At 43.9% G+C, this 12,721-nt stretch overlaps 2 protein-coding genes across 4 annotated transcripts; both read left to right on the top strand.

The window, feature by feature from the left end:
• The first annotated feature begins 267 nt into the window (after nt 1-267).
• LOC128721939 (methionine-R-sulfoxide reductase B1) lies at nt 268-7,346 on the top strand. Of its 3 annotated transcripts, none has more exons than XM_053815744.1 (3): nt 268-393; nt 3,732-4,031; nt 6,606-7,346. In XM_053815744.1, the coding sequence occupies exons 2-3, from the start codon at nt 3,779-3,781 to the stop codon at nt 6,761-6,763; spliced, it is 411 nt and encodes a 136-aa protein (XP_053671719.1). In that variant the 5' UTR covers nt 268-393; nt 3,732-3,778; the 3' UTR covers nt 6,764-7,346. The 3 variants fall into 3 exon arrangements, with proteins under 3 accessions (XP_053671719.1, XP_053671717.1, XP_053671718.1); XM_053815742.1 differs by having other exon boundaries at nt 6,573-7,346; XM_053815743.1 differs by lacking the exon at nt 268-393 and adding an exon at nt 1,649-1,752 and having other exon boundaries at nt 6,573-7,346.
• Nucleotides 7,347-7,673: 327 nt separating this feature from the next.
• Nucleotides 7,674-11,461, top strand: LOC128721937 (structural maintenance of chromosomes protein 6). Its single transcript, XM_053815741.1, has 7 exons — nt 7,674-7,775; nt 7,867-8,107; nt 8,169-9,027; nt 9,109-10,584; nt 10,663-10,864; nt 10,941-11,302; nt 11,365-11,461. The coding sequence occupies exons 1-7, from the start codon at nt 7,674-7,676 to the stop codon at nt 11,387-11,389; spliced, it is 3,267 nt and encodes a 1,088-aa protein (XP_053671716.1). The 3' UTR covers nt 11,390-11,461.
• Nucleotides 11,462-12,721: the final 1,260 nt, after the last annotated feature.

Raw genomic sequence — 12,721 nt, 5'->3', positions numbered from 1 at the left:
AAGTGGAAACTAGCGTTTACTTCATGAGGAAGCTGAGTATTTTTCAGACGATCACTAGAAGCGGCAAATAACTCTTTGAAACGTCAACAGAAAGCTTGCATTCGGAGACGATCTATCTGTTTTCTTGTGCGAGTATTGTTTGCGTTGTTGTTAAATTGTTGAACGCGCCCCAAACGTCACCATAAGCTGTCAATGAAATTCGGAGTGGGGTGGGAAGCAGATCAGCTGCTGTCAAAACAAAAGCTGCATTCATTCAAGAAGCAGCAAGGGAAGTGGCACCGGAAAAAAATCGATCCGGACTTGCTGTGCTGCAGTGTTTCGTGTAGGCATCTTATGAACAGTTTCGTAGGCCAACTGATTTATCTACTGGTGCAGTTTCGGAGCGCAGCGATAGTAAGTGTGCGAAATCTAAATGCATATTGTCGTCGTCTATTGCGGTGACCTTTCCGGTGGCTGTCAGTGTGCATCGTATTGATCCGGTAGGAAATTGTGCCAGCTATTCGCAGTTTGTTTATCAACACTCATATCGCAGCTGGTTCGGTGAAGGGTCATTATATCACACACCCGAAGCTACTACCAACGGCTCTGCCGGCAGACAGATAGGTTTCGTGTTATCTGCTGCTTTCGGTGAAAGTTTCCTTACAGCGTGCTAGTGTTGCGCAGAAATGGTTGGAATTATTAGTTCCGGTGTAAGACGTGTTACCCTGACCGTCACGGCGCTTCTTTGCCGGGACGCGTTGCAAAAAGCGAAAGTAAACGGGTCCGTAAATTTCTTTACGGCAACGTATTGCAATAGAGGCACAGTCGATCGAAGCAACTGGGAACGACCGATCAGAGTTGTGAGTTCAGTGATGGGTTCTAGCGGCAGTGTGTTACCCAAAAGTGTAATCTGGAACTCCAGCCGAGGTACGTTACGAAGCTCGGCCGTCATAGTGAAAATCTTCGAAAACAACTCATTTCGCGTTGTGGTGTAATTACCTATGCGCATTTGATAGCGTGTTAGCACAACGTGTAAAACAGTGCGAATTTGATTCATTTCACACCTCGCTCGAGTAAATAACGCATCAAGCGAAAATTTTAACGTTTTGATGACAAAACCCGATCAAATCGATAATTGCAACGTTGATATCATTCATTAAGTCATCGCATAAAACATTTGCTCTTGTGCGCATGCGTACGCAGGTCCAAGTCCACTGATCGTAGGGCTAAGAGCAGGGATGGCAAACTTTTCAGGTCAAAATATAAATGCAAGTACATCTTGTGATCGAATAATTTTTATAATTATGTAATATGATCAACTTCGTGTGCTATTGGCCATTGGATTTTCTCCTTGATACTCTATAAAAGTGAGCATAAAATGACATACTTATGAGAATGAGGATGCTGGTTCGCCACCACAACATTAGTCTGGCTTGACCATCCACCAGACATTGGACATACTGTGCACTTTAATAGTCGCGTGTAGTCCGTATGGTCCAAGCGCAGTCTCGCGCAAGATACGTAAAGAGAACGTCTACACTCGTGGGCGCCACTTGCGCAATTCTTTAACAGCAATTTATACCGCGGAAATACGCTCCGTATCAGATTTTGAACACCGCATCTGTCTAGTACTGCGGACCACGCCGCGTGTGTCTCAATCTCGTGGTATCCTAATATAGCGATAACTGTGCTCGTGGCACCAACGAAACGTGCCCATAATTGTAATCGTGGTGCGCGTTTCACGATCCAAGCAGCCATTCGTAGCACCCGAAGGTTTGTGTCTAATTACCAGTGCCAGCGACGCGTTTTACAGTAAAACATCAACGTGGTGCATCGAGACATTGAGTCCTTGCGATCTTTGCACTTTTTGTGCGTATGCTTGCGTATGTGCGTATAGGACAGGTAGCCAGAGGTCAGGTGTGTAGGTTCGTACGATGCTGTTGGTCCGATAATTTGTCCCCCAACAGTACAGAGAGCGATAGACGTGAGGAAAAGAAACTGTGTGGCGTTCTTTCGAGTGGCAACGTGAACAGCAAAAGTTGTGTGTTGAAAGTTGGGTTAAAAATAACTTTGCATTGACCATAGAGATGTAAAGATGCGTATGCGAGAGAATCGTGTAACGTAAGGTGGTCGAAAATTCGGGGAGGCCGTACCTTCTGCTTAATGAGTTGAGCTAACACAGAATGCACTCAAGCATGCATCGAAACGTTTGCAAACTGCAATGTGTTTGCACTTCGCTTTCGTTCAGGGTTAGTGTGTGAAGTCCATGGACCATAGATGACTAGCCGAGTCGTTATAATGTGCACCAGATTGCCTTGCAGAACAGCTGTTGCTTCATTTCACCGACTGAGGCTGATACACAAAAACGCACCGGAGGACGCCAACCGTTACATGGAATGTATGCAAAATCATGTTTGACTGTTTGGCATCATTTCTCCTCATCTCGTTGCCTTCACGGGTAATTTAAACTGCCCGCACGTAGTGCGCATGTGCTAGTCTGGAATGAAGCTATAATACTCGATGAACGATTTAGTGCACCAGGAACCAACGGATATGGAACCATAATAAAATATATATATGCCCCCTTGTTTGCTTTTCTTAATGGACCAATTACTGTCGACGCCGAGCGAGCAGGATAGGAAGCAGCGATGAAGACGTAACTTACAAACAATAGCTGTAATGCGAAGCAACTGCGAAGCCTTCGAAAAACGTTCGTTTTGTCACCAATAGGCGCACTTCTCTTAGTAGGCCTTTTACAGGGCCGGATACGCTTAAAACCGGAACGGCATATTAGGTTGTGATGTTCCAAAATAAGGTTGCATTGGACTGTACAAATGTTGGAAAATCGAGGGGTGCGTGTACACCAGGGTTGGGCTTTGGCACAAATACGCATACGAACACATTCCACGGGCGTAGGGTAAGGGAGGTTCTGCTTAAATCGAAAAAATGGGTGCGAATGGGGTCTTTTGCAGGTAGACGTGTAGATGATAAAAATGCGCATCCAAGAGAAAAACAGGCGCTCGTCGAAGATTGATTAGATGATTACCAACGCCGATCATCGGTATGATTTCAAACGAAGAATGAGCTATCCTTAGCTTCGGCAAGATAACTGTGAAGGACGTAACAATTATGCGCGGCTGATAAGATAGCGGATATGAATTTTGAATTCGCTCAGATCTGTTTTGCACGTAGAGACATCAGGAGAGGTTTTAAGTGGGCATCGTTTCAAAAATTGCTTTTACTTTCTATAAAATCTATGTATAATATATTAGTAAATGCCATACCAGGCGTGTATTTTTAAAGCATATAATGGCGCTGGATAAGTGTGGTCATTTCAATGGATTGAGTGCTTCATAAATGAACGATTAAGTGAAGCGCAAAAGTAAAAAAAATGACCAGCATGTTTAGTTCCGGCTAAAGCTAATCCTGATCAAGAGCGATCGATACGATACTGTTTGCAACGGTGCGCTATTGACCGTGACCATTTAGATTCATTGTTTTCTAGGCGAATGAGGTGTACTTTTCCATTTGCAACAAGGCAACTAGCAGAACAAGGCAGTGCAATTATTTAGTGTGTGCACCATTTTCCATCAAAGCACTATGTTGTCCTGCATCCTGATCTATAACGTCACGTTGGACCGGAATGTTTTGGTGTTATATTTGCCACGTTTTCATAGATTTTATCCATCTTTATCGTTAAATACGCAACTGACATCGTTTTTAAAATCAGCTACTTTTTGTATTCCCATAAGAAAAATCATCCAGCGGTGAAGCGGAACATCTAGGGCGCCCATTGACGATGGAAAAGAAGGAGGAGCTGGTTTCAAAACTAACACCGCTGCAGTTCCACGTGACGCAGGAAGCCGGCACTGAGCGGCCCTTTACCGGAAAGTACAACAAATTCTATGAAAAAGGCACCTACGTATGTGTGGTGTGTTGCCAGGAGCTTTTCAGTTCCGAAACAAAGTATGACTCCGGTTGTGGTTGGCCGGCGTTCAACGACGTCCTCGACCAGGGCAAGGTGACACTGCACAAAGATCCCAGCATCCCCGGTAAGTATGCAGGCAAACAGAATTGTCTGGCATCGGACAAGATAAAGCGTACGATCTATTTTGCGTGCTAGGCAACTAACTGGGTAGTGATAGTGACATGGTCTTTTAATCAGATGCGCTAGTCTACCAGAGCTGTTGATTTGTTTGGCTGTTGAATTGTGGACATCTTCCTCCACCCTGGTCACTGATTGATCTAACAAATCTATCACAATGGAATTGAGTTCTCTATTTTGTACGTTTTGATCTGAATGTTTGTCGCATGGTTGCATTTAGTTTGAAGATTATTTATTTCTTTAGTTTTTCAACTATCTCATTTTTCTTTTATTAATGTTGATATTTTGTATTCTGTGCGTTTGATTTTATTCTTTTATTTTTATTCTTTTATTTTTATCTTGTTTATTGCAAAATTGCTGTCTTAAGTTAAATGATCATGCGTTGAGAACGTCGAATTGAAGAAACTAACTCATGGCATTGATTGTTGCACAGTTTAGAAAAAAATACCAATCAAGTACGAAAAAAACTACTTGTTAAAGCAATCGAAATATGTTCAAGCATAGTTGATGAGTTAAATGTGTTTTGTTATTAACATTGTGCTAACATCATGTACTTCATGCAGCTAATAACTTTGCAATTAACAGAATTTGTGATGGGAGGATATCCCAACGATTAATCTTTTATTGGATCAATTCAATATATTATCAGTTAAAAAAACTTAAACTATACGTTACTAGCGATACGGTAGCCATAAATGAAAATTATAATACATTTTTTACAGCCGTGCTTTTTCAACAAAAATAATCAAATTGATGGTGGAGTGCAGATTCGTTTTGTTACAAGAAAAACATGTATGTTGATCGAAAAATCCATTTTCCCATGCTATGTTTCTAATATGTTGTGCAGATTTTTTTAATTTTTTTATTCCATAAGCCATACACCCTTTCATGTAGACCTTTTAAACGAAACGAAATGTGTTTAACATCAAACGACAATTATTCTATCTCGGCCATGCCATGCTTCCGTCATGTCACGCACATGTTCGCTTCTGAATGATGGGTGTGTAATATATTTGGCATGTGCGCTACGAAACAATCCACTTTGGTTTGGTGTCTCTGCTGTCCTCCGATCGTTTCACCTGTCGATCTTTAACAATCGTTTATCACAATCCTAACCAAACAATGGAAAGAATAATACCACTGCTACTCATTCACGTCACTGCTTCATTACGTTTACGTTTGATCAACATTCACAACTTCATGGAATGGACAGATTAAGAACATGATTGATTCAATTTGAAATTGCTATTTTCAACTTTGGGTTCCCCCTTTCTTTCCAATGATTTCTCCATTTTATTTTTGCTTATCCGCTTCGTGTTTTGCATTTAAAAAACCTCGTTTATATTATTAGTTATCAGATTTTTGGTAAACGCTAAATGCTTTTCACGTTAATTTTTATTGGCATTGTACGTATAGCTTGAGTATAAATTGTTGTGTTCGTTTTATTTACGTTCATCAAAAAATGTGTTTCAACTGTTTAATTAGCTGTTTTCAGGTTGTTCTTTTTCAAAGTCATTGTGTACTGCCCTTTTTTTTACCACACATTCCTATAGGTATATCGCAGCTTTTGCTTGTGTTGCTTTTGCGTTTCCATGTGGGAAGGAGCATACAATATGCTATACGTTTTCTCAAATTGTTTCCCCCGGCATTGTACACCGCCTGCGTCTTTTTTCACCAGCTCTGCCGGATTTCCGGTGACGGTTCTAATGGTATCTTTATTCTCTTTTCTCTTCCTTTTTTCTCTTTCTCTTTATATATTTCGAACTTCACTTCTGCAATCGATTCGCAATATCAACACGATAACTATTTTCATGAACTAAACACGAAAAAACAACCGTGCTGTGTCGATCACGATTCATTTATCACATATCTACAACAAAAAACACAACCATAAACATACACTAAAATATGTGGAAAACATCACTTCGTTCGCAACGGTGCTCATTTCTGGGGTTCATCGATCGTAATATCAATCGAATGTTTTATGGCGATATCGGATATACGTTTTGGTTTGGCCGGAATTATGTATACATTTTCATCTGCTGAATTTGCTCCTGTCTGTCGGTTCTTCATTTTATGTAACGTTCTTATTCATATCGGCCCATTCCTGCTGTTCTTACTCCCATACATTCGTTATGATTTGTTCCAATCATTTATTCTCTTCTGTTTTGTATTGATATTATATGTTTCTAAACTTTTCGATTGGTTGACCTATGGAAAATTGTCCCATATATCTGCAATATGACATGATTTCGTTTTGTGTTTAAATGTTTTCTCTTTTTTATTGCGTTTCAAATTTCAATGCATTTGAATTTTAAATTTTTATATGTTTATCCGTTCGTATCAATCTTCCGGGTTTGTTTTTATTGTAACTAAACGAACACTGCCATCTCCACTGCGACTTCCTTATCCCTTGGCGGATTTTCTCAACTCCGCAAAACACTTCCTACTTCCTGCGATCACTTCACATAAACACCACCACTAAAAGGGGGTAATATCCTATTGTTGATCACACAACCAGGCCGCGTGAGGACGGAGGTACGGTGTTCGAAATGTGCCGCCCACATGGGCCACGTGTTCGAGGACGGTCCGCCACCGACGCGTAAACGTTATTGCATCAATTCGGCGGCGATCGAGTTTATGCCGGCTGGCTCAGAACGAAAGGACGGATCTAGCTAGATCCCGCCAAGGGTGAGATGTGGCATTCCTTCTAGGGTGCAGCAAACGGCAGTCAACCGAAGTGGGGACACCGCTGGACTGGTTATGGCGAGCTTAGCGGATGCGTGAAGCAGGTACCGCTGCGGATAAGTGAGAGCAGGCGAAACGATTGTGCCAGAAGCAGATATATTACACAAACGATATTACTGTTCGAGCAAGAAATGCAGTAAAATGCAAACAGATACAGTTTGAGCAATGTGTGCCTACTGGAATGTTATTTATTTGCGAATTAGTTTAACTGATAACGAAAACGACATCTCCTCCAGTGCTATGTTTTGTTTATATTTTGTTAAAAGCTGTCTGAGAATGTGTCCTTCTTTCTCTTTTGTTTTCCAATTTATTTTTTTTATTTCCGTATGTTTTTGCGTGAATTTTGTGCTATTCAAGTTCGATAATGCTCTGCAGATATTACTAACAGAATAAAGAGCCCTTTTGCCTTTGTGCAAGCAACGTGACTTACTCATCACAAAATTGCACAACGACTTACGTTCCTGGTACAAATAAAGAGTCTAATGTTTCGACAAATGTCGCTCCCATTGCTGAGATGAAATTTTCGCGTTTTAGGATGTTTTTTTATACCGAAATGAAAACGATTTTAAAACAAGTCACGTGTTCGCTGATGATCAGGCATGCTGTTACCTGCGCACGAACCGATCACAAGCGATGTAGTACTGGATCTGGTTTCTAAACGTCATCATGGAAGAAATGTCATTTTTGTATGAGAAAGAAATCCCGCCGTAACTGAACACAAACGGAAAACGGATTTAGCTGAGTGCTCCACTGGCGAGGCGTCGCTTTGTTTTTGTGTATATTTGTTGACTGCTTTCAGTGCAGTTTTCGTGTATCGATGCCTTGTTAAGTATTTGCAGTCATGAACGAAACCCGTAAAAGAAATCATCAATCCGCTGATGTTGCCAGTATCTCTCACGCTAAACGCCACCGCGCAGACGATGGAAACAACAATGCAACGGCTGTGGCCAGCGTATGTATCGTAACTTTTACGTATCATTGCCGAGATTAATGACAACAAATGCATAATGTATTTGTTTTCGTATTAACCGCAGCAGGACGATACTAGGATACCGGATAGTTCTCAACTAGGGGCAGTAATAGTACGCAATGGTAAGGTACTAAAGGTTGTGCTCAAAAATTTCATGTGCCATCCCCACCTGGCGGTTGAGTTCAATAAGCGGGCCAATCTCCTAGTTGGTAAGAACGGTAGCGGAAAAAGTGCCATTCTAGCTGCCATGACCGTCGGACTTGGTTGCAGTGCAACCCAAACGAACCGGTGCAATAGTTTAAAAGGTAAGACAAAATGTACCGGCTTCGGGCATAGCTGCTTACGGTTTCCGCATCTTCGTTGTAGATCTTATTAAACATGGGGAAACTCAGGCCGTAATTGAAATACATCTGGAGAACGCTGGTTTCGACGCGTATGATAAGGAACGGTATGGTAGTCGCATTATTTGCGAACGCATGATCAGCGCCACCAGTGGAGGATCGTACAAGCTGAAAAACGAGCACGGACAAGTCGTCTCGACTAGTCGAGCGGAACTGCAGAAAATTCTTCTTGCCTTCAACATCCAAGTGGACAATCCGATCTGTGTGCTGAATCAAGATCTAGCCCGGTCGCTGCTAAAAGACTCGGACGAAAGCAAGCAGTACACGTTTTTCACAAAGGCGACTCAGATCGATTCGATAAAGCAGAAACTGAATGAGTGCGTTAACGTCGCCGAGCAAGCGCGCAACGTGTTATCAGTAAAGGAGCAGAGCCTGGAAATTTTAACGAGCGAGATTGACGTACTGGAGGAGAAGCAACGAACCCTCGAATCGGCTGGTCGGTTGAATGAGGTATTGCAGGAACTGCAGACGAATCTGGTGTGGCGAAACGTGCTAGACCTCGAGCAACAGCTGGCGGTAGTGGATGAGCAACTGAAGAAGCTGCGATCGTCGATCGAGGAGCAGGAGAATCGTATTGCCAACCGCGAATCGCTGGTTGCGGACACGGAGCGAACCATCCAGACGCATCGTGCCGATATCGAAGGAAAAAAGACGGAATACGTCGCGCTGAAAGAGACCTACGCCGAGGTTCGTCGGAAGTTACAGGAAGCACAAACCAAGCAAGCCGATATTGAACGTACTGTGCGGAAGGCAAATGATCGAAAAGCAAGGCTAGAGGAGGAAATGCGACACATCGAGCAGGCGTTGCAGGAACGCAATAAAGAGTAAGTGTGCCGTCGCGTTAGTAGGTTCATGAACGGAATACTGTACGTTTTTGGTCGCTCTCATTCTCTTTTCTCGAATAGCGGTTTGAGTCAGATCGAACAGGAAAAGCAGAAAATAGAAACCGAGAAGGCTCAGCTCGATGAGCGCAAAACGGAGCTGGACGCAATGATAGCGAACGCGCAGCGTGATGTGGAAATGATGCACAATACGCTAAGCCAGCTGAAGGATGTACGCGAGGAAAAACACCACGCGCGCCTGGCCAAGCAAAGCGAGGCAACGCGCATCAACAAGCAGCTTGAGCAGTTTCAATCGGCACCACGAAGCAAGTTGGCGGTCTATGGTGCAAACATGCCGGCCCTGGACGCGCGAATCCGCCAGCTGCACCAACAGGGCAAGTTCTCCGAGTTGCCGCGAGGTCCGCTCGGTCAGTATATCGAGGTGCGGAACAAGAAGTGGAGCGGTATCGTAGAAACGGCACTCGGTGGATGCCTGTCGGCGTTCTATGTCGCGACACAGGAGGACTGGAGCACGCTCGATGGGTTGCTGAGGCGCGATTTTCCCGACCTGCAAAACCGCACCATATACACGGGTCGCTTCGTGAAGGAATTATACGACGTGCGTCAGGGTTGCGTACAGGAGCAAGATGGAACACACTTGCTGATGAATTTAATTAAGGTGAACGATCCCGTCGTTATGAACCGTCTGATCGATAGCGCTGCTATCGACACAATCCTGGTTACAGAGCACCAGAGCGTTGCCATTCAGCTTACGAGCGAAACCGAGAACGTACCGCGGAATCTGAGCAAGGTGATTGTGGCTGAGCCGTGTTCGGAGTTTTACCCGCAACCAAAATACCGCTCGTACGGGCTGCAGCAAAAACCGCCCCGTTACCTTCAAGTAAGCATGGACGAGCTGAAGCGCCAGACGCAGCACCGCAAGGAGCAGCTGCAATGCGAGTTGGTGGAGCTTAACCGAGTGGTCGAGGAGGAGAACGGTCGGCTGCAGGAGAAGTCACGCCAGCTACACCAGCGGCAAGAGCAACTCAAGCGGCTCCAACAGGAACTGCTAACCATCGAACAACGGCTCCAGCAGCTTGCCACCGTCGTATTTGTCGAGGAAACGGAAGAGACTACGCTCCGGGCCGAACTGGAGCAGCTCCACACTATGCGGGACAAGCTGCAGGAAGCGATCGAGCAGCATCAAACGAAGCTGACTGACATGCACCAAGGTGTCCAATCGGAGGAACGAACAGCACAAGAGCGAAAAGACGCAATGGCGACGATCGAGGCAGAAATCGCCAACATTCAGAGGCGCATCGACGAAGAGAACCAGAAGCGTCACGACCTGCAAACGAACCGCAAAGTGAAGGTGCAGGAGCTGCAACGTTGCAAGGATAGTTTGCGCGAACGGATGGGCATTCGAACCGCGCTGCACGAGGGGGTTGAACAAGCCCGTCAGGAAGCTATCTCCAAGGGCAATCGACCGGACGCGAGCGAAGCAATCGAAACGGTAGAACAGTTGAAGAAAAAAATTCATTCCACCGAAAAGCGCATCAGGTAAGCGGCAGTGAACAGGACAAATCTCATAGGCCACATCTTCTCTAACACCTGTCTCTTCGCCCGTCTCCACGATAGGCAAGTGAATGCGACACAGGAAAACCTCGAGGACGTCAGACAGGAACTAGAGACCAAGACACGGGAACGGGACGAGCTGGTTCGGTATGCTTCGTCGCTGCGCAGCATCACGACACTGATGAACAACACCCGGAAGTCGCGTTTCGCCTATCTGTTCAAGCTGACCTCCCACATGTCGCTCCGTGTGAAGCACAAGTTCAAGGTAGGACTCGTTCATGCTTCAGAATCGTCGGGTCCGATACGTTGATTCTTTCCTTTTCTTTTCGGTGTTCCTATAGAGCATTATGCAGATCCGTAACTACGTCGGCACGATTCGAATCGACCGGGAGCAAGGCAAGCTAGCGCTCTCGGTTGTGCCACGGGACGGCAACATTCAGAATGCCGTTTCGACCACGAAATCACTTTCAGGCGGCGAACGTTCGTACGCCACTGTTGCGTTTCTAATCTCCCTTTGGTCGTGCGTCGATACGCCGTTCTTCTTTCTGGACGAGTACGACGTGTTCACCGACCAGGTGAACCGTCACACAATGACCAGGCTGCTGTTGAATGAGGCCAACAAGAAACCGGACCGGCAGTTTTGCTTCCTGACGCCGCAGGACATGAGCGAGGTGCAGGCAACACCTGATCTGACCATCCACCGGTACGGGAGCGGTAAGCCTCGTGTTTCGAAAGTAACTACAACTGCTCTTTTTCTCGTTGCAGCATGGAAGATCCAGAGCGATGTTGATCCGACTGCCCTCACGCACAGAACTGTTGAAGCTAACTGCACTCTATTTTGTTAAGCATTTTATCTACTAACCGATGCATTAAGATATAAAGAATAAATTGTATGCGCATTGTTATGCGGAATCTCAGTTTCACCTAACTTATTTGTACGTTGTCTTTGTCGAAATTCGCATTTAATTATCAGCTGGAGATGCATTTTCTTTGTTTTGGAGCTTTAAGTTGAGAAAAAGAAAGCAGAGAAAAATAAAACTTTCTTCATTTCACGAAAATGCCTTAAAAAAGTAATAGGAGAGCATAATATCGGAAATGTAAACATTGCATTAGATTCGACCCGTGTAGACGACAACGAAAACAGAAGCCGCCGAAGCACAAAATTTCGCCACCAAAGTAACAGGAGAGCATACTAGGCAGAGGTAGCACTTTTGCCGACCTGATCCGTCCCAAGTAACATCATGAAAATCGAAATTTCGACTCTTCGAAAAGATATGTCGCATAACGCCTCGAACAGAAGAAGTTTTCGATATATAGCTAAAAAATCACAAGAGAAGCCTTGTATTATACCTACCATGTTACTTTTGTTTGCAATTTTTAGCAGAGCTAAAAAATCACTTCACGCGTTAGATTTAGTGGGTTTCGGAAAATCACATATAACGGCTGCCGCATGTCGTATAAAATGTTTTCTTTATTTTGCTTTGTTTCATTGCATCTCTGTTGTATTGTTCTGCCCTTTTCATTCCGTTCATTCCCATCGGATTCATTTCTATCCTAGCCGCCTGCGTTGCTTTCCTCATTATACATAATTTTACACTTTCTTGTTCCTTTCTCTTTCTTCCGCTGTAATTATACCGTGTCTAACATTCATATCCTGCCGTTCTACTGCACCAAAAGCGTACGGGTTTGTTGCTTTCTCGTGTTTTTATTTAATCTCGACGTTACTACATAACTCATCACACTCTTCAGTGTGTTTTTTTTTTCTCTCTATGGAATCTAGATCCAGGAAGTATCGTCTCACCCATATCGGGGGGGTACTACTTTCTTTTCATTTTGTTTTGTTTTCCGTTGCCTACCAAACGGTAAATGAAAAGATACTAGAGTTTATGCATTACACATTTATATGCTTCATTTTCTTTATGTATTCATGTATAGAACGAGGATTATATGCTGTTTTTCTCAATGAAAGGATTTCTTTGTGTGAGGATAAATATATCTCAATAAATGTTTTGCTTTCATTCATATCGTTCGTCACTAAGTCAGGTTTTCCTATGAAGCCGTCAGCCGAGTCCTTATCACTGCACTCGCATTGAACCTAATATGTTAAGCTTTAGCTTAAAAT

Source organism: Anopheles nili, chromosome 2, assembly GCF_943737925.1.
Source record: "Anopheles nili chromosome 2, idAnoNiliSN_F5_01, whole genome shotgun sequence".
Classification (NCBI taxonomy): domain Eukaryota; kingdom Metazoa; phylum Arthropoda; class Insecta; order Diptera; family Culicidae; genus Anopheles; species Anopheles nili.
The sequence above is the reverse complement of the archived record's forward strand: the minus strand, read 5'-3'. Positions and strand labels throughout refer to the sequence as shown.

What these genes read in the sequence shown, in the direction of transcription:
- LOC128721939 (XM_053815742.1), top strand. Translation starts at nt 3,779, where the DNA reads ATGGAAAAGAAGGAGGAGCTGGTTTCAAAACTAACACCGCTGCAGTTC. An exon ending in CAAAGATCCCAGCATCCCCG is followed by an intron (nt 4,032 to 6,572) that starts GTAAGTATGCAG and finishes CACCACTAAAAG; the next exon opens with GGGGTAATATCCTATTGTTG.
- LOC128721937 (XM_053815741.1), top strand. Translation starts at nt 7,674, where the DNA reads ATGAACGAAACCCGTAAAAGAAATCATCAATCCGCTGATGTTGCCAGT. An exon ending in GAAACAACAATGCAACGGCT is followed by an intron (nt 7,776 to 7,866) that starts GTGGCCAGCGTA and finishes TATTAACCGCAG; the next exon opens with CAGGACGATACTAGGATACC. An exon ending in GTGTGAAGCACAAGTTCAAG is followed by an intron (nt 10,865 to 10,940) that starts GTAGGACTCGTT and finishes GTGTTCCTATAG; the next exon opens with AGCATTATGCAGATCCGTAA.